Source organism: Centropristis striata, chromosome 8 (genome assembly GCF_030273125.1).
Source record: "Centropristis striata isolate RG_2023a ecotype Rhode Island chromosome 8, C.striata_1.0, whole genome shotgun sequence".
Taxonomy (NCBI): Eukaryota; Metazoa; Chordata; class Actinopteri; order Perciformes; family Serranidae; genus Centropristis; species Centropristis striata.
In genome coordinates, this window is record NC_081524.1 from 4,030,959 (window position 1) to 4,050,597 (window position 19,639).

Sequence of the window (19,639 nt, forward strand, 5' to 3'; positions counted from 1 at the left end):
TAGTGACACAGGCGGAGCAGCAAAACAGACAAATGTTAGTGCCCTGTGCACAATGTGCCTGCAATACAGCTTCTTTATACACTGCAAAAACCAACTGACAAAAATAAGAAATAAATAACTAGAATCAAGCAAATACATGCTGGAAACAAGTAAAATTATCGGTAACGCTTTAAAATAAGGTCCTTAATAACCATTAATGATATCTAAGTAAGATTACATATCTTAGATTAAGAGGATACATGCTTATTTTTTGTCTGATGAGATAGTTCTTCGTAGTCAGCGTTTTGCTCCTTAATTATCTAAATAATAATAATATTACAGCTTGTTTACTGGGATTTTATTACCTATACTGAGTAAATACATGCTTGAAACTAGAATATCAAAAGTTACAAAGCTGTTTCATCAACACTTACAAGTATAAAACTGCTATTTACAAGTAATCATTTCTTATTTCAAGCATAACTAAGAAATCATAACTTTGACATAATTTGACCTCTTCACATACTGAAAACAAGCAGCCAGATGGAAATCTTTGTAGCTGTATCAAGAAAAGTTCACTAGTTTTTAGTCTGACTTTGCTGGTTTCTAGAAATATAATGCCTATGTATCATTATGTCTCTAGCATTTACTGATTATTAATTCAAGAATATTTTTCAACATATTGAGAAAGTAGGTCACGTGTATTTCATTAGAATCAAGAAAAATGCACTTGTGATTAGTAAGAATACACTAATTATAAGCTATTTTTGGGTTAATTGAGATAAGATATTTTTACTTGTTTTGGAAAGTCTTGACAAGACAAATTTTCTTCTTCGATTGGCAGATAATTTAGCTATTTTCAGGCAAAATACACCTATTTTTTTTACTTTTTCTTCTTGTTTTTGAGAGGTGGCTTTTTGCAGTGCAGCAGACACTCAAACACATTTAATCTTTTTTTGATGCATTTTTGTGATACGTGCGTTTTAATCCTGCAGATTTTCCCTCCATGTTGGTGCTTTTTAGCTAACAGGGTGGCTCTGTGGAGGGGACAGTCAGCCTCTCTGGCAGCAACTCCAGACTGAAATATTTCAACAACCATAAGATGGATTACCATGACATTTTGCAAAGACATTCATGGTGGGATTCAAGCTGTGGGTGCTTAATGACTTTGTTGATCCCCTGACTTTTACTCTAGCGCCACCAGGAGACACTCCAGGTTCTGGGTGAAATGTCTCTGCAAATGTTGAACGGATTACCATGAAATTTGCTACATATATTCATGTTTCCCTCAGGATAAATCTTAATAACTCTAATGATCACTTAACATTTCCTCTAGGCCATCCATCACTTTAGAAATAACATTTGTCTGAGCTTTCTTAGTCTAATTCAAGCAAAAATACTGGTATAAATGCAGAATTAAATCAGGGTTTTATAAGGATTAAAGAGAGGAATCAGACAAATGAGGCCAAAATAATAAAATAAATATTGATCCCACACTGGGGAAATTCACCTGTTAGAGCAGCTCAACAGTCAAGAAAAGATTAAAACGTGACAAAAATACAAATGAAGCAAGAAACTTAAAATAAACTAGAACATTTCTAAAGACATTTTGAGCATGCTTGACTCCGGCCCGTGACTCTCAGCCATACATTATTAGATTATTTGAACTTTTTTTAAAAATGGAAAAGAGTAGTAAGTCCCGTAAGATAATAAATCAGGTGTTTGTCTGTCTGTCTGTTTGTCTTTCTGGGGGGTTAGGATTTGGTAGCCAAGCAACCAGGGCCAGGTGGCGTCCACCAATCAGAGCACAGCAATCAACTGAAATCAACTGCAGCTGTGGAATTTGACGGCACTGAGATAGACAGGAAAACAGCTAAAAATACCCCTCAAACAGAAAGCATTTTTGGCAAAACCGTAGCTCCAATCATTGAACCGACTTCACTTTGAGCATCCTGAGTTCTTCCTGAATGTCTACATATGTGTTTTGTGAAGAAAAATGAAGAAATTTGTTGTTTAGAGCGATCAGAAGAAAATGGTTCCTTTGCTTCCCTTCAGAAATTTTCCCGCCTTTTTTACCATGGCGGTCTATGAGGCGGTGGGTGGTGTTGGTGGATCATCTGTGCGTCCTACGCCCAAACTATAACTCTGACAGCTTTACCAGAGGATTGTGACTGAGAAGACTAATTTTCCTATGTTTCTATGTATAAATTATTTCTGTAGAGTGGCATTTTCGGCCTCGAGCACAGTTTCCAAATGTATTTTTTGACAAATTTTTCTCTCCCTCTGCACTCTAGCGATGATGTCATCCACTCTAACCTCTCCATAGGGTAACATTGGGGGTTTTTTTTAGGCTCAAATAGCTGTATACAACATATACACCTTTCACTTGTACAGAAATGTCCTTGATGAGTAATTGCATAGGTTAATTGCACCTGAAATTGTAATACACACTGGGTGAGCAGCATTGTATGACAAAAACAAAAGATATAATAACATAATTGCAAAGGATAATTGTACCATAATTGTAATTCACATGGTGTGCAGCATTGTACAAGAGAAAAGAAAAAAGCATGTGGGATGAATATAACTGTGAAGGATACAAGCAGGTTGTTGTGTGGTGGGTGACAGAGACAGTAACCGTGTTAGATTATTTCATGCTTTTGTTTTCGTACATTCATTTAGTTGCTGTTGGCCTCCAACATCTTAAAAAGCCCTTTTTCTTCACATTGTTCCCCTTGGGTGTCCGCTGCTGGAGAAGAAAAGTGTTTCGCCTTGATCATGCATTATTCAAAGTCTCTGAATTCTCTGGACATTCCTTAAAATATTCAACTAAAGCACTTTTTGTGTACATGTCACTTCAGGTCCCCTTGTTCCTACTGCTGCTTTTGTTCATCAAATGCAAATACACGTTTCTAACTGGGCCATTAACAGAGCGTTACAAAGGTCCCTGGAGGGGCACCACTTCACCACCACTGTGACAGGATTTGTCTTTAAAAACGAAACAGTGAAAACATGTTACTTTACAGTCCCATTCTCTACAGAAGGATCGGCTTGGACCAACTGCAGCATGCTGTAATGTTGGCGTCAGTCTGTGTTTCACTCTTTTATTTATAGGTTTTAGAAAACCTGTAAACAAGTACAGTCGTCTCTAACATCTAGGGATGAGGAACCAGATGCCTGATATTGTACTATGATGCAGGGCAGGGGTTCTTAACGTTTTGATGACCGAGCCAGCATATGATTGAAGACGGCAAGGGGAATGTGTACATTAAACACACTTTTATGGTATACTGTACTGTAGGGCTGTTCCCACTACCGCCCAATACCCAGAATAAGGCAGGTCTTACTCGCCGAAAAAGCCCCTAATTTGAATATGAGCTGTCCGGAGCGGACTTTTTTAATCCCTGTAGAAGAGCAGGGTCTTTTTTCTCCCCTGTAAAAAGCCTGGTTACTGATTGGATAGATCGCTAAGCAGGATGTGACGTAGTACTCAACGCCACAACAACACGCGCCATTTGTAAAAGCCAGCGAAGCAGTGTTGCCAACTTATCAACTTTGTTGCTGTAATTAGCAATTTTACAGCTCTTCTTAACGAGCTGCGGGGGCCGGCGGCTCGTCAAGAAGAGTAAGAACGAGTCGAAGAGGCACATTCCTCCTGCAGCAGTCTCTCCCAGCTGCAGAGCCAGAGGGGATGTTAACCCCTTAGCGTCCAGTCTGCAAATTTCTAACAGGCTAACAGTTAGCTCTGTAGCAGTACAGTGTGTATGTGCTGCTGCTGCAGGAGGTGTTCACTCGGACACTCTGTGCACAGTTAGCGATGCCGGTTAATTCACCATCACTATGTTTATGATCAGCAGAGAAGCTGTGCATAATTAGCCATGCTGCTTTGTTTATGATCAGCTGCTGACTTTGTGCACAGTTAGCGGCGGCGGTCGCAGTGTCTCCCGTGTTTAATCCGTCGCAACGATCGAAAACCATACGTCACCTCCAGAGTCTCTAAATCCCTCTGGGGCCTTTTTGTGATGGAGACATTTAAGAGGGCGTGGCCTGAGACTTTCCCAGTGGCCACTCTTCCCCCTAAAGGAAACACGGCTAATTAGCACCATTTTGGACATTTTTCAACATAGGCCTACTGTAGTATGCAAATTTTTATTTTTCATTTTTGGACATAATATTATATGGTGTTTTCTTTATAATTGTTCATTGATCATGCTAAAAGAAATTGTATGTCCAAAAAACATAAAGCGTTTTTAGGCATATCTGGCCAAGCTACACAATGACTTTTCAATGTTTGACATTTTTTGACATACACTAGTATGCCTTTATTTTGGGGACTATAAAATGTTTTTTTTTTTTTAAATGTACATATATATATTTGGACATACGATACTATAACCTTGATCAATGAACTATTCTAAAGTGTTTGTAATGACAGTAATAGAATAATGGAAACTAACACGGTGTATATCTTTCTGCATGTTTCCCAGGTTGCATTTCACCTCCAACCATACAGAGGACGAAACGACCAGAGTGTACATGACAACATCAAGTATATCATCGACAGGTGAGCTCTGCTTCTCCATCCCCGACTCTACTTACTAAGAATTCAACGAACATTAGTTACAAATACTGAAATACTTTAAGGAAGCTTTTGATATTATGTAAGACTAGTTTCATGACTAATTGATGACTGTTGGGGGTAAAAGCTTTTTCTCTAACCTTTGAATATCAAGGTTGCTCTGAAAATGAGCAGCTGTCATGTACAACACAAACCCTCCAAACATTTAAACAAGAAATAGAAAGCAAATTATATATTTTGCCTCAATAGTGATGGTGATGATTGGTGTGTCTCCCTGCGGGGGCCGGCAGCTCATTAAGAAGAGTAAGAACGAGTCGAAGCGGCCCAGTCCTCCTGCAGCAGTCTCTCCCAGCTGCAGAGCCGGAGGGGATGTTAACCCCTTAGCGTCCAGTCTGCAAATTGCTAACAGGCTAACAGTTAGCTCTGTAGCAGTACAGTGTGTATGTGCTGCTGCTGCAGGAGGTGTTCAAGTAGTGCAATAAAAATACAGATGCGGGGCGTTTCCGGTGGCACACCTGGTAGAGCGCGTACCACAGAGGCCCAGTCCTCGTGAGCGGGCGGCCCGGGTTCGAATCCGGCTCGGAGTCCTTTCCCTCATGTCTTCCAATCTGTCTCCCCCTTTCACTCTCAATCTCTCCTGTCAATAAAGCTAAAAAATATCTTAAAAAAATACAGATGTTTTCCCTACAATGATGAATAATCGTGATTACAATATTGATCAAAATAATTGTGATTATAATTTTGGCCATAATCATGCAGCCCTTCTCTGTTGGTCTCAGGAGAAAGTTTACATTTTTGGCCACACTACTTGCATCATCATCATCATCAAAGTTCTTGACTTAACCAGCTAATCATTAATCCACTTACCGTTTCAGCAACAAGGTTATAATAGTTTTGGATTTTTCATTAGTTTTAGTTTTAATTTCGTTGTCAATTTTTGCCTTCCAATTCAGTTAGTTTTAGTTCGTTTTTAGAGTGAGTTTGCTAGTTTTGATTAGTTTGATTTTTTGGAAAACGCTTAGTTTTAGTTTAGTTTTTATTAGTTTTAGTGTTAGTTTTAGTTTTTAGTAATGGGGTATTTGTTGGGTGCCAGATTCAATAAGGTCACAATAAATGTTTCCTTCATTTCCTTTGTCTGATCCATCTCAGCCCCAATAAGTTTATTAAGTCATTTAACCAGATAGATGAAATAGATTTCATATCAACCAAAAAGGTTTACGTATGAAAAAAGTTGACAAAGACGAAAACGAAGGACATTTTCACTATAATTTTAGTTAGTTTTGTGACCACAAAATACAGTTTCAGTTAGTTATCGTTTTTTAAAAACTCGTTTTTATTCCTTATTTCAGTTAACGAAAATGTGTTTTCAATTCTAGTTTTCATTATTTCGTTAGCTAGCTTTCGTTAACTATAATAACCTTGTTCACCACTAACTCACGTGTTATTCTGTGACTATACTGTTGTCTTTAAAGGTACGGTGACCACGGAGCCTTCTACAAGTTCACCTCCAGAACGGGGAAGAGCCTCCCTCTGTTCTACATCTACGACTCCTACCTGACTCCTCCAGAGTCCTGGTCCGAGTTCCTGACCCCCACCGGCTCCCACAGCGTGCGCGGCTCGGCCTACGACTCCGTCTTCATCGCCCTGATCGTGGAGGAACGCCACAAGCACGACATCCTGGCGGGCGGCTTCGACGGCATGTACACTTACTTCGCCTCCAACGGTTTCTCCTTCGGCTCCTCCCACCAGAACTGGAAGGCCATCAAAGCCTTCTGCGACGGCAATAACCTCCTGTTCATCCCCAGCGTGGGACCCGGGTACATCGACACCAGCATCCGCCCGTGGAACAACCACAACATGCGCAACCGGGTCAACGGGCGCTACTACGAGACGGCCCTGCAGGCGGCGCTCAACGTGAGGCCGGAGGTGGTCACCATCACGTCTTTTAACGAATGGCACGAGGGCACGCAGATAGAGAGGGCGGTGCCTAAAAAGACGGTGACCCGGGTGTACCTGGACTACCAGCCACATGGACCCGACTACTACCTGGAGCTGACCCGCCGCTGGGCGGAGCAGTTCAACAAAGAGAAGGAACAGTGGCTCATGTGAGCTTCCATCAAACGGACTTCAAACAGCATGCTGCAGAGAGAAGAGTGTTCACATGAAAGACTAGAGAACAAAAGAGAGAGAGAGAGGGGTGAATGTACGTCTATGTGGACATGCTTTTACCTTCACGGCTAAAAAAGGGGTTCTGAAAACAAGATAAAAACAGTAAATCTGAGGGAAATGATCTTGCTGCATGGACAGATAATTTACCTTGACAAGATTTCTTAAATTAAGATTATTAAATCTAGAAATAAGCATGTTGAACGCTTAAAATAAGAAATTAACTCTTAAAACAAGATAAATTAAAGCTGCAAGCAGCGATGAACTGGCCCGAGCAGAGTGACCTGATGATTATTAGTTTCTCACCAGGATAAGAAAAACTTTTTGTGTTTTTTTTGTGAATTTACGTCTTCTTTGTCTTTTTTGGTCTTTTTGTTTCTTTTTCTGGCCTGAGCAGAGTGCACTGCACTCAGTACTTTTTATGTCTTTTTGTGATTTTATGTCTTTTGTGTCTTTTTTTGGTCATTTTGTGTCTTTTTACATCTTCTTTTGGTCTCAAAATGACCAAAAAAGACAAAAAAAGTACAAAAGAGATCAATTAAAGCTGCCAGCAGCGATGAACTGGCCCGAGCAGAGTGACCTGATGATTATTTGTTTCTTACAAAGATAAAAAAAACTTTAGATTTAGAAGTGTTAGATAATTTATCTTGTTTTAAGAGTTAATTTCTTATTTTAAGTGTTCAACATGCTTATTTCTAGATTTAATCATCTTAATTTAAGAAATCTTGTCAAGGTAAATTATCTGTCTTATGCAGCAAGATCATTTCCCTCAGATTTACTGTTTTTATCTGGTTTTTAGACACCTTTTTTTTTTTTTTTACAGTGTGTTCACATGAAAGACAGGAGAACAAAAGAGAAGGGGTGAATGTACAGACTGATCTATAGATGTGAGTGTATGTGGACATGTTTTTACCTTTAACTCGACTGGATGTGAGTGTGTGTGTATTTTTGTGCACATGTGCTGATCTGCAAAAAATAGGACAGTGCGTTGGTGGTGTGGTTGTTGTGGTGAGTTTCTGGGTAAAGAAGGTTATTGTGGGGGTCTGAAGGGTCTGTAGGCCTCCTCTGGTCTTTGAGACTCTTTTTCATTAAGTGAACAAACAACAGTGAGAAAACCGTCCCCACGTTAAGGACCTCGGTTCTCCTTCTGCAGTTTAATAATAGAATTAATTACAATATACACACATTTTCTTATGTGTGAACATTCAGAGCAACAAGTACACTCTTACTTGGCTGATTCTGATTTATGGTTTTTTTGCTTTTATCCACAACTTGTTGCCAAAATGAATGAGACACTGATGTTGGTTTTGCTGAAATGGTGATGACTTGTGGTTTAATATGGTTTAATATGGTTTAATATGGTTTGAAATGGTTTGAAATGGTTTGAAAGGACTGGTGAAGCAGCATGGAAGGGTCAGGACAGTTTAGCATTTTGGGAAATACATTAATTAGCCTTTTTTTGCCAGACAGTTAGATGAGAAGATTGATCCCAATGTTATATAATGGGCTAAAATATGTTCCACCAGAAACTGAATTTGAATTATTTATATTTGAATTGCTTAACTTGATTAATTGCATTAAAAAAAACTGAAATTGAATCACATCATTTGAATTTGAACTGTTCAATTTGAATCATTGCATTAAAAAACTGAATCTGAATTGTTTTTTGAAATTGAATTAATTCGTTTGGAACTGAATATTCAGTTTCACAATTCAAATTCAGTTTGCAAAATTCAATTTTAATTTTCTGCGACGAACATCCGGGTAGTTGAGGCAGAGCAATCGAGCTCAGATACACAGAGAGCCTCTTCGGCCAATCAGCAGCTCCAATTTATTTTGTAACATTTGTTGCTACCTGGTTGCCATAGCGCCTCTTTGGCAAATCAGCAGCTCCGTTTTCTTTTGTAACATTTGTTGCTACCTGGTTGCCATAGCGACTCTTCAGCCAATCAGCACCTCCATTTTCTTTTGTAACATTTGTTGCTACCCGGTTGCCACTCGCCATGAAATTGAGGAAGAAGTTTGACTGGCTTGACCATTGATTGGCCGATGAGGCGCTATGGCAACCGGGTAGCAACAAATGTTACAAAAGAAAACGGAGGTGCTGATTGGCCGAAGAGGCGCTCTGTGTATCTGAGCTCGATTGCTCTGCCTCAACTACCCGGATGTTCGTCGCAGAAAATTTAAATTGAATTGTGAGAACTGAATGTTCAGTTACAAACTAATAAATTCAATTTCAAATTACAATTCATATTCAGTTTTTTAATGCAGTAATTCAAATTATACCATTCACATTCAAATCATGTGATTCAAATTCAGTTTTTTAATGCAATTATTCAAGTTAAGCAATTCAAATTCAAATATAAATAATTCAAATTCAGTTTCTGGTGGCACATATTTCAGCCCATACAGTTAGCGTAACGGGGGAGCAGCTAGCATGGTTCTCATCAATGGTAACAAAATTAATCTATTATCACCTCTAAATAAGGGCTGGGTGATATGGCCAAAATCTTATTATGATAGTGGTCATTTCATAGTGATGACAACAAATATCTCAATACAGAATTACCGTTTTGTGGTAATTCAGTAAATAAATAGTCTATATGAAAACCCGCACAGTAATGCCAATATTTGTTTACTCCTGTGTGAATTAAATACTTGACACATGAAAAGTATTAAAATAATATTTTCTCAACTAATTGATCAAAAAGTGCAGTATGCAATTATGGAGGAAGAAGTGCAAAGCGTCAGCATTTGACGACCTGGGAATTTTTCAAATAATTTCATGCTGCACCTTTAAGAATTTTCGTGAAGAATGAACATAAGTCTTATGTGAAATTAGAGAGAAAATTATTTAAAATATTTTTGAGTTAGTATGTGCATGTTTTCAATTTGAGTACATAATTATTCAGAATCAGACCTTTAAATTAGCATATTGAACTATCGCCCAGCCCTACTCTAAAGCTAATTCAACACATTATACCTCAGTTATTACTCCTTACAGAAACCAAAGTGTAAAAATGATAATTTGTGGTTTTATTTCTCTATTTCTCGGCCAGGTTATGTTAATTTCTGGAGTCTCTGCCGTCAAAGTGAAGTTATGTTAAACTCGGCCTTACGGTTGTAAAAACAGTCAGAATTTTGCTTTTTTCTCCTTAATATTCACAGACCTGCCTGATAATCGCTCTGAGTTTTGATGTAATAGCCTTTATGGAAAGAAGCCATGTTCATTCACACATTCCCTTCTGTCACTCAAGTACAAACAGCAGAATCAGAGGTTAAGTGTTACGGCCGAGGCGATATGAATAAAAATGCACCACTTACTGGAGCACTCTGCCATGTGGATTTGTGTTATTTAGATTTAATGAAATCCTGCTGTCTATTAAAGTAAAAGGTGCTTTCAGACGGGCGGTTTGGAGAATAAAAAGGAAGCTCTTGGGTTGTGAAGGGCGCTTCTGAGTGGTCTCCGTTTCTTTTTCATATTTATAAAACACTTAACCTCCAGACACCTAAAAATAAAGGCAGACAAATATTTTCTTATGATGAATAAGACTCTTATACTGAAAAAAAAAACTTTTATTGTGGCGGTGCCAAGGTTGTACAATCAAAACAAGTTTACATCAATTGATGAATTGAAAATAAAAGCTCCAGTTTTTAAAAGAAAAGCAGATGAAGAATTTCACATCTTTTCTCCATTTGCACTGCAAAAAAAACCCAGATAAAAACAGTAAATCTGAGGGAAATGATCTTGCTGCATGGACAGATAATTTACCTTGACAAGATGTCTTGAATTGAGATTGTTGATTCTAGAAATAAGCATGTTGAACACTTAAAATAAGAAATTAACTCTTAAAACAAGATAAATTAAAGCTGCCAGCAGCGATGAACTGGCCCGAGCAGAGTGACCTGATGATTATTAGTTTCTTACCAGGATAAGAAAAAGCTTTTGTGTCTATTTTTGGTGTTTATTTGTCTTTATTGTTTGATAATTTTTTGTCTTTATATGTCTTTTTTTGTGATTTTACGTCTTTTGTGTCTTTTTTGTTCTTTTTGTGTCTTTTTACATCTTCTTTTGGTCACAAAATGTTTGTAATGTAAAAGTTTTTGTGTCTTTTTTGGGATTTTACGTCTTTTGTGTCTTTTTTTTTTGTCATTTTGTGTCTTTTTACATCTTCTGACCCAAAAAGACAAAAAAATGTACAAAAGAGATAAATTAAAGCTTCAAGCAGTGATGAACTGCGAATTATTTGTTTCTTACCAAGATAAAAAAAACTTTAGATTTAGAAGTGTTAGATAATTTATCTTGTTTTAAGAATAATTTCTTATTTTAAGCGTTCAACATTATTATTAGATGTAATAATCTTAATTTAAGAAATCTTGTCAAGGTAAATTATCTGTCCATGCAGCAAGATCATTTCCCTCAGATTTAGTGTTTTTATCTGGTTTTGTGGTCAATCTGAAATATTACAGTATTTTCAAACTTGTTAATGTTATTTAGTTTAAGTTACAATATAAAACAATTATTGTAACTGGAGCGACTGGCGACTGATTGTAGTTTAAGTCTTGAAATTGACATGTGAATACAATAAATAAAGGGGATTCATAAGTTAATAAAAAAATAGTTCTGGACTCAAAAAGTTTGATGTAAAGTCGACACATCCAACCGTTTAAGAATATGTGGGCATTTTCAGCCATATTTGTCAATTTTCACTTTTGTTTTGGCAATAATTTTGGCTCTGATACTGCAAATTACATGATTTTTGGAAGAAGGATTTCTTTCTTGATATATCTTGAAATTCAAATTTAATTTTTTCCAATGGCTCTATAATAATAATAATACACTGTGTACACATTTACTACCCTTTCAGACCCTTCGGGCTGAAAATGTCCACCTCTCAAATGCTATAAAAACTTTACAGTTTAATATTTTTTTCTACTTTTTTTCTGCATAAACCTCTTAAACAACTTCCGCCCTGCTCAAAACTATTAAACCTTCAAAGATTTTGATGATTTTAACCCTTTAAATGCCAGTTTGATTACATGATGTCACTGTTTTTCAAAGAAAAAAAACACAAAATTAGTAGTCAAACTGGCATTTTAAGGGTTAAAATCCTGATGATTATTCAATATTTGATAGTTTTGATCAGGACTGAAGTTGATCAAAAGATTTAACCCAAAAAAAATTGAATAAAACATATATCAGGAATAGTTTTATAGTGTTTTTGGAAGTGGACAAGTGGACTGAAAGGACTGAAAAAATAAAATTGTATTGTCTTTCTGCCACCAAACTGTGAAAAAACAAATAGATATTATTTAAATTTTTATGCAAAAAATCCCCGTACTATATAGCTGACCTTGTTTCTGTATAAATGATACTTTAAAATCCCACATAATAGATCAGTAGATACATATTAAGGCAGAAGATATGGTCATCAAAGAATAAGTCCCGACCTTAAAGCAGCCGTCAGAACAACAATAGCGGCCCTCGAGTCGTTCCTGAGTTCTAGTCCTCGAGTCCTTGTGAACATGAAACATGAAAGAGGACTCGTCTTGTCTGAAGAAGCCCCGCGGGGGTCAAAGCTGGTTGTGCGTCTCAGCGTGTGTTGTGGAGTGTGGAGAGGTCAAAGGTCATTCTGTCCCCGAGTCCTCTGACAGCCCGTATTTATGCTCCAGCACGTCAACCGTAGAAGAGAAGGCGCTGAAAACACAAAGTACAGTCATTCCTGCTTTAATGTGGGAGAGAACACAATCCAATAAACGTTCCCCTTTCTATATATATATATATATATATATATATATATATATATATATATAAGTTATGCAGAAAAAACAAAGTGATTATGTGAGTATTTACATATTCAGACTGCACATGCCAGCCTACACTTTGTTCAGCAGGTGATTTATGGTGCAGCAGGTGCAGCAGGTGCAGCAGGAGGCTGCTCCTCCCAGCAGGAGAACATGATGATGACACTGTTGCTTCACCACAAAGCTCAGCAGTAAATCAACAACACTGGCAGGTGCTTGATGCATGCAGCAGAGAATCTTTACAGGAAATACGCCTTTAAAGCATGTGTAATAATGCCCACAAACATAATAAAAATCTGCAGCTTTTAATGCAATAATCCCACAAACATAATACATTTCCCTTTTTTCCTCAGTTGTGTAAAAACTGAAGGAATGATCACATATATTTGCTTTGTCTCCAATTCACTTCATTCTAAGCCTGTAAAAATATAAAAATATGTTTCCTATTTTTTGACCTCCCAAAGAAAGTGTCCCAGATCCAAACTTTCAATTTGGCTTTATTTCTCTGAAATGATGATATAATAATTGCAGTAACTACAAAATCCAACTCAAAACCAAAGCAGAACGCAGTAATTGCACTTACCATGGTCTTCTTTGAATGAATTTAAACATAAAACCAAAGCAGACTTCACTTTGACTGTGATACAGTGTAGTCTTGTATTTCTTCATTATGTTTAATAGTGAAGACAAGAATAATAGAAGTTATGATTTTATTTGATAGGGAAATTATCATGTAGATAGTGATTAACTAAAAAAGTAGATAAAATTACACGCAGTAACTACAGTTTTGGGGTCAAGAGCCAAATAAATTGTCTTGATTTTTTAGCATAAAAATGACATCATCAATACATGTAGAAATAAGTGTCATATCACTTATCACACAACCTATAACACATTTGGCTGGCCAGTTAAAAATGTTACAAAAAAAAATAACTGTCAAGCATTTTTACCCTGTGCGTAGTTACTGCAGTTAGACTCTGTAGGGCAGAATACTGATTACTGATATACAGCAAGTATACAAAAATATCAAATTACTTTGACATTTCAACAGAAAGTGATACAAAATGTGGCGTTATCTTTAAAACTGCAGCTTCAGGAAGCTTCCACCAGTAATGACACTTCACAGAGACATCAAAATGTTCTGAGTTTCTGGTTGATATCCAAGATTTTCTGAAGCCGTTTCACCACCACCCACAGTTTGTTTCAGTGTTCTCCACCTGTAAACATCCTCCATATCAACTCACACTCTGACTGGATTTAGTTTACATGCTGTGTACTAGGTTTTTTCACTTTTCTACTGAACCTGCAAAGAATTCAGTGTGTAGGATGGATTTGGGAGATGGCAAATGTGTTTAAAAATGCACAAGACAATGATGTAGTTTTTAGGTTTGGGGGGGGGGAATACATAAAAATGTACTCTATAAAGATTATGATTCGATGCAGAGAGTCAATTACAGATGTTCAGATACCATTTTTTCCCTCCCGATACCGAGTAACGATCCGATACCAGTATGTTATAAAAAATATACTACACCTGCATGACTGTGATATGATTATCATTGTGGTAAGGCCTGGCTCAGGTTAATAAATACAGCAGATTCAAGCCATTTATTTTTACATTTATTTTTAAATAAAACAAAACACAATCCATCTTAATTATTGCATATTTTAGAGAATTATTGTAAAGGAGAATAAGGGTTCTTCTATGTTTTATTTAAGGCATCTTATTTTGAAAGTCTTCTTGTAAATTCTGTGGTGGACTCTGCTAACACATCCATGTGCTCTAATTTTGAAAGCTACACGTGTTTGCTTTTATTTTGAAGGTGGGTCTAACACGTTCTTACCGTAACGCCGTATGGTGTGTTTAATTTACACTCAAAGTCGGAACTTGAAAGTCGGAACTTGGAGCTCGGAATAACGTCGAAAATCATTTTTTGTGTATTTTTGGAGGAAATTTTGGAAAAATTCAAATATATAAACTGGCATATAAAGGGTTAAAATTCTGAAAATGATTTAATGTTTGGTAGTTTTGAACAAGTCTGAAGTTGTTTAAGAGAGTTATGAAAAAACATTTTTGGCCACGAGGGTGGCGAGGGGGTAGTAAATGCACCAATGGATTATAATAGACATGTAAGGATTAATGACAATGGATTTCAAAAATGTTACTAAAAAGAAAAGTTCCTGCAAAAATTCATGCCTCAAGCTGTAACACAGCCACAAGGATCAACAAATGAAAAAAAAAAAGGAAGAGAAAAATGTACAAAAAATTCCGAGGAGGGTACAAAGGGTAAAGTGCTTCTGGATATGATTTTTTGTGGATATTATTAGTATTCATGACTTCATTTGGAGAGAGAAAAGTGAAAAGCTAAGCATTGAGAGCATGGACTCACCAGCCGGGTCTGATGATTCGGTATTTGCCGAGAACTGAGAGGTCGACCACGGTGGAGCCGAGGCGGCTGTCGTCTCTGATCGGTCCTCCGTCCACCACCACTGATAGTTTGGGCCACAGCTCCTGGAACTCCTTCAGGGGAAACACACACATATCCGTCAGATTTAACCCATTTAAGGCGGGAAAGCATTACCGCATTTCTACCATTAAAACCTGTTGGGGCGCTCGTGTTATTCTACCATTAAAGGCGGGAAAGCGGATACGTCGTTTTGTAGTATTTGTAGTTTTTTCCAACTGTTTTCGGTCTCTTGGCCAATGAAATGCATCAGAATACATGTGGGAGTGTCGCAATGCATCATGGGACTTTTCCACAACTTTGAAATTATCACCAAAAAAAGACACATAATGACCAAAAAAAGACACAAAATGACCAAAAAAATACTTATTTTTTTAAATAATTTTGTAATATTCAATTTGAGATAAAAAAATGTGGAAAAATTAGATTAAAAGTAAATTATGAGATTAAAAGTCATAATTACGAGATAAAAGGTGAAATTATGAGATATAAGGTCATCATTTTGAAATAAAGTCGTTATAAGAGGCTAACATTTCCAAAATAAACACACTTTTTAAAATTGATCTCGTGATTTTGGTTATTACCAATAATAACAAAAATGTTAAATGTCTAGATATCAGCTCTTAAATTAAACTCTTATGAGCTATTTTTGTTGTCATCATTATATTTGTCCAAACAAATGTACCTTTAGTTGTACCAGGCATTAAAATGAACAAGAAACTGAAGAAAACAAGGGTCCAATATTTTTTTCCATGACTGTACATGCCCATGTTATGGTAAAACCATGCGGTAAAGGGCAAAAAAAGCAATATTTCTGGAATGCTAAGGGATTAAAAACTATTTTATAAACTTAAATGAACAGAGACACCCTTTCAACCTGAATTAAGATGCTCAGAAACATACTTTTATTATTATAAATGCATGTTTCCCACTTACATGTACGGCCACCGTGCTGCTCTGTGAGCTGATGTTGGCGCTGGTCAGGGCCAGCGGTTCAGCACACATCTGGCAGAGACGTCTCATAAAGGCGTGGTCGGGGATCCGCACGCCGACCAGCTGAGGAGACACGGACACGTCAGCAACAGACGGATAACCTTCATAAGAAATGTTTAAAGTTTTATTTTCTGTGCTATGCACTTACAGGAAGTTGACTTACTGATGTAAAGGGGTTGAGATCTGGGTTCAGTAGTTCAGATCTTTCAAACACCAGAGTGACGGGACCAGGCAGCAGGTCGCCTAGCAACGCCTCCTTCACCTTCACCTTACAGTACCTGCACAGGGACACAAACTTTAAGTTTAATGGAGCTATGCTTAAAAATCAATATTGGCGTTTTATAGGACTTCTGGCCTTGTTCCAGTTTACATGAAACTGAGAAAACTGAATAAGTGACGGGAACGTGTTCTCCTCCTCAACACTTTTTAAAATAATTTTGTGTCTCTTTTTAAACAAATGTGTGTCTTTTTTGGTAATTCTGTCTTTTTTGTAATTTTGTGTCTTTTTCTAGTTATTTTGTGTCTTTTTTTGTAATTTTGTGTCTTTTTCTAGTTATTTTGTGTCTTTTTTGGGTAATTTTGTGTCTTTTTAAAATAATTTAGTGTCTTTTTTTTAATAATTTGGTGTCTTTTTTGATAATTCTGTGTAATGTTTGGTCATTTTGTCTCTTTTTAAAAGTAATTTAGTGTCTTTTTTGGTCACTTTGTCTCTTTTTTTAGTCATTTTGTGTCTTTTTTTGGTCATTTTGTGTCTTTTTTGGTCATTTTGATACTGCCTCCAGCGGCCCCCAGGTAATTTGAGTTTGAGACCCCTGATCTAAGCCTTTGTTGTTACCTAGAGCAAATGAATTAAAGATTACTGTGCTTTTTCTGTGACAGCAGGTGCGTCTGTCACACGAAATGTAAAATGTGTCTCTGCCTCGTCTCCATCTGACTCATCTGTGATGTGATGACTAATATATTTGTGCAATATGGCAGATCTATGAGAAACCTTCACACATCTGAGGACTGACACCGAAACTCATCACTGATCGACAATAAATCTACATTCAGACTGCAGCTCCGTTAGAAACACCGGCTAATATTACCTCGGCTGTCCACCATCCATCACACAACAACACCCACTCTGTAATAAACTCACTTATAGATATCCTGGATCTCTCCGACACAGATTGCCAGCGGTTTATGCTCATTTCGTCCCTTGATGTCGTAGGTTTTTCTGACGGCGTCAGAGTTCTGGGCCAGACACGCCAGGCCGTAGATGGTGTCTGTGGGCACGCCGACCACGTGGCCCTCCTTCAGAGCCTTCAGCGTGCAGCTCAGGACTTCAGCTCCATCTGCAGTTCAAAAGCAAGGAGGGTCAATGAGGCGTCATCCGAACACACATGATGGAAAACACTGAGGAAAATAATGTAAATCAGCTATATTTACATTGCAAATATATAATAATAATAAGAAAATTTCCTCTGAGGAAATTGTGAAAGGGCCACGGGGGCTACTGCCGGTGTGTGTACACTATGATGAGATTCTTCAGAGATTTCAAACAATTAATACTAGTAATGTTATGATACTATATTATATACAAGGAGCACACCTACAACAAGCATTCCTTTACAAGTATTTATTTATACAGCAACCTATGACCTTTAACCTCAAAATGTGTGTGTGTGTGAAACATGTGTATCTGGAGGAGTGTGCGCGCTTACACGCGTATTTTTGTGTAACTAATATCACATAAAGTTACCTGTGTGTGTGTGTGTGTGTGTGTGTGTGTGTGTGTGTGTGCCTGTAACTGTAATCACATCAAAGGATCAAAGGCAATCAGAGCAGAGCAATCAACAGAAATAACTGCAGCTGTTGAATGTTCCGGAACCGTGACAGCAGCCAGAGGTGGACAGACTGGAATTTCTGGCCTCGAACAAAAAGCATTTTTTGACAAAACCATAATACCTATCATTGATCCGACTTCACTTTGAGCGTCCTGAGTTCTTCCTGAACAGCTACATATGTTTTTTGTGAAGAAAAATGAAGAAATAGCTTCGAAGGAGTGATATGAAAAACTGTTAAATATGTTTTTCTACAGAAATCTTCCTGGATTTTTAATGTGGGAGCCAATGAGGCTGTTGGTGCATGATGGTGGCGTATCTGTGTGTCCTACGCCCAAACTATAACTCTGACAGCTTTACCAGAGGATTGTGAGGGAGAAGACTAATTTTCCTACGTTTCTATGTATAAATTATTTCTGTAGAGTGGAATTTGCGGCCTGGAGCTCAGTTTTCAAATTTATTTTTTGACAATTTATTCTCTCCCTCTACACTCTGGCGATGATGTCACACACTGTGACACGAACATTCCGTGCAATACACACCCATTATAATCTCAGAATTTCTCCAAAAATGATCATGGTCATTGAACAGGGATTGATAAAAAAACTATATGACCTATCGAAACGTGGATTAATACACCGATACACAAGACTTGTGTCTACTGTTTAAAGTTTAAATGGAGTCTCTAGGTGAAATTATGCCGGAGAAGTAGACGTTTAAAAATCTCCAATTATTGTTCTTTTTCGCTATTTTTTTTTTTCTTCGGCCGTCCCATTCGCTTCAATGCAAAATTTGGGGCAGTTTTTCGCAAATTATGTGGCGAAAAATTCGTATTCTGTAATTTTATGTCTTTTTTTGGTCATTTTAATACTGCCTCCAGCGGCCCCCAGGTAACTAGAGTTTGAGACCCCTGATCTAAAATCTCAGTGTGAGACTAAAAACACTAAACACTTGTCTTTAGATGTGAGCTGATAGTTTTCCAGAAGTCTTTTCCAAATCTTTTCACAGTCTTCTGATGTACAGGTAGCATTAAGCATGATAACTTTACTGTTCAAAGAGATGTTACTACACCACAGTGTGTGTGTGTGTGTGTGTGTGTGTGTGTGTGTGTGTGTGTGTGTGTGTGCTGATCCTTTTTAATTAAAGTGGGCAGGTCCTTGTGAAGCATGACAGGAAATTCAGGAATCTGATGCAACATGCTGTCATGTTTACGTTACCTTCTACCAGAAACATGATGTAAACATTCATTCAGCAGCTAAACTCTAACCAGGTCCTAATGACACAGTTTATAGGGACCCAGCTGACCTGAGGGTCCCTCCTGGGGGGCGGACGGGCCGTTGGAGGTCGGCGGCAGCAGCTGCAGCACTTTGGTCTCCAGCTCCTTCAACATGTCCGCTGAGAGGCGCAGAGCGGCGGCGGGACCGTGAACTCCTCTCGGTCTGATTAATTCAACCAAGATGTGACGGACAGACTTCATAAAACGGAGGTTACAGCAGCAGGTGTGTCGGTTCTCTGCCGGGGAGCAGAGAGCATGTTGTCTCCTCGTTAATGAGCAGCAGGAACAGGGAACTTCCGGGTTACGCCCCCAAACAATGACGTCGTGTTTCTTAAAGGGCCAGCAGCTCCAACGCGGCTTTTTTTTGATAATTTAATTTCTCTTTTGGTCGTTTTCTGTCTTTTTCTTTGTCATTTTGTGTCTTTTTAGATAGTTTTGTGTCTCTTTTGGTCATTTTGTGTCTTTTTTGATGGTTTTGTGTCTCTTTTGGTCATTTCTTGTCTCTTTTTTTGGTCGTTTTGTGACTCTTTTGGTCATTTTAGGTCCTTTG

General features: G+C 37.8%; 2 protein-coding genes across 5 annotated transcripts in view; one reads left to right on the top strand and one right to left on the bottom strand.

Annotated features, from left to right (window-relative positions):
- The window catches only part of LOC131976614 (glycoprotein endo-alpha-1,2-mannosidase-like protein), a 29,802-nt gene extending 22,677 nt beyond the window's left edge, over positions 1 to 7,125 (top strand). The window contains exons 3-4 of the mRNA XM_059339721.1: positions 4,467 to 4,543; positions 6,031 to 7,125. Of these exons, the coding sequence (XP_059195704.1) occupies positions 4,467 to 4,543; positions 6,031 to 6,667 (714 nt within the window). The 3' untranslated portion in view covers positions 6,668 to 7,125. The remainder of the gene's footprint in view (positions 1 to 4,466; positions 4,544 to 6,030) is intronic.
- Positions 7,126 to 11,792: 4,667 nt separating this feature from the next.
- yrdc (yrdC N(6)-threonylcarbamoyltransferase domain containing) lies at positions 11,793 to 19,410 on the bottom strand. 4 transcript variants are annotated; one of them, XM_059339724.1, is made up of 6 exons: positions 19,119 to 19,408; positions 17,129 to 17,324; positions 16,136 to 16,265; positions 15,931 to 16,050; positions 14,920 to 15,050; positions 11,793 to 12,422 (listed from the first exon to the last, which is right to left on the bottom strand). In XM_059339724.1, the coding sequence occupies exons 1-6, from the start codon at positions 19,288 to 19,290 to the stop codon at positions 12,353 to 12,355; spliced, it is 819 nt and encodes a 272-aa protein (XP_059195707.1). In that variant the 5' UTR covers positions 19,291 to 19,408; the 3' UTR covers positions 11,793 to 12,352. The 4 variants fall into 4 exon arrangements, with proteins under 4 accessions (XP_059195707.1, XP_059195708.1, XP_059195705.1 ...); XM_059339725.1 differs by having other exon boundaries at positions 11,799 to 12,422; positions 16,151 to 16,265; positions 19,119 to 19,395; XM_059339722.1 differs by lacking the exon at positions 11,793 to 12,422 and adding an exon at positions 12,628 to 13,746 and having other exon boundaries at positions 19,119 to 19,410.
- Positions 19,411 to 19,639: the final 229 nt, after the last annotated feature.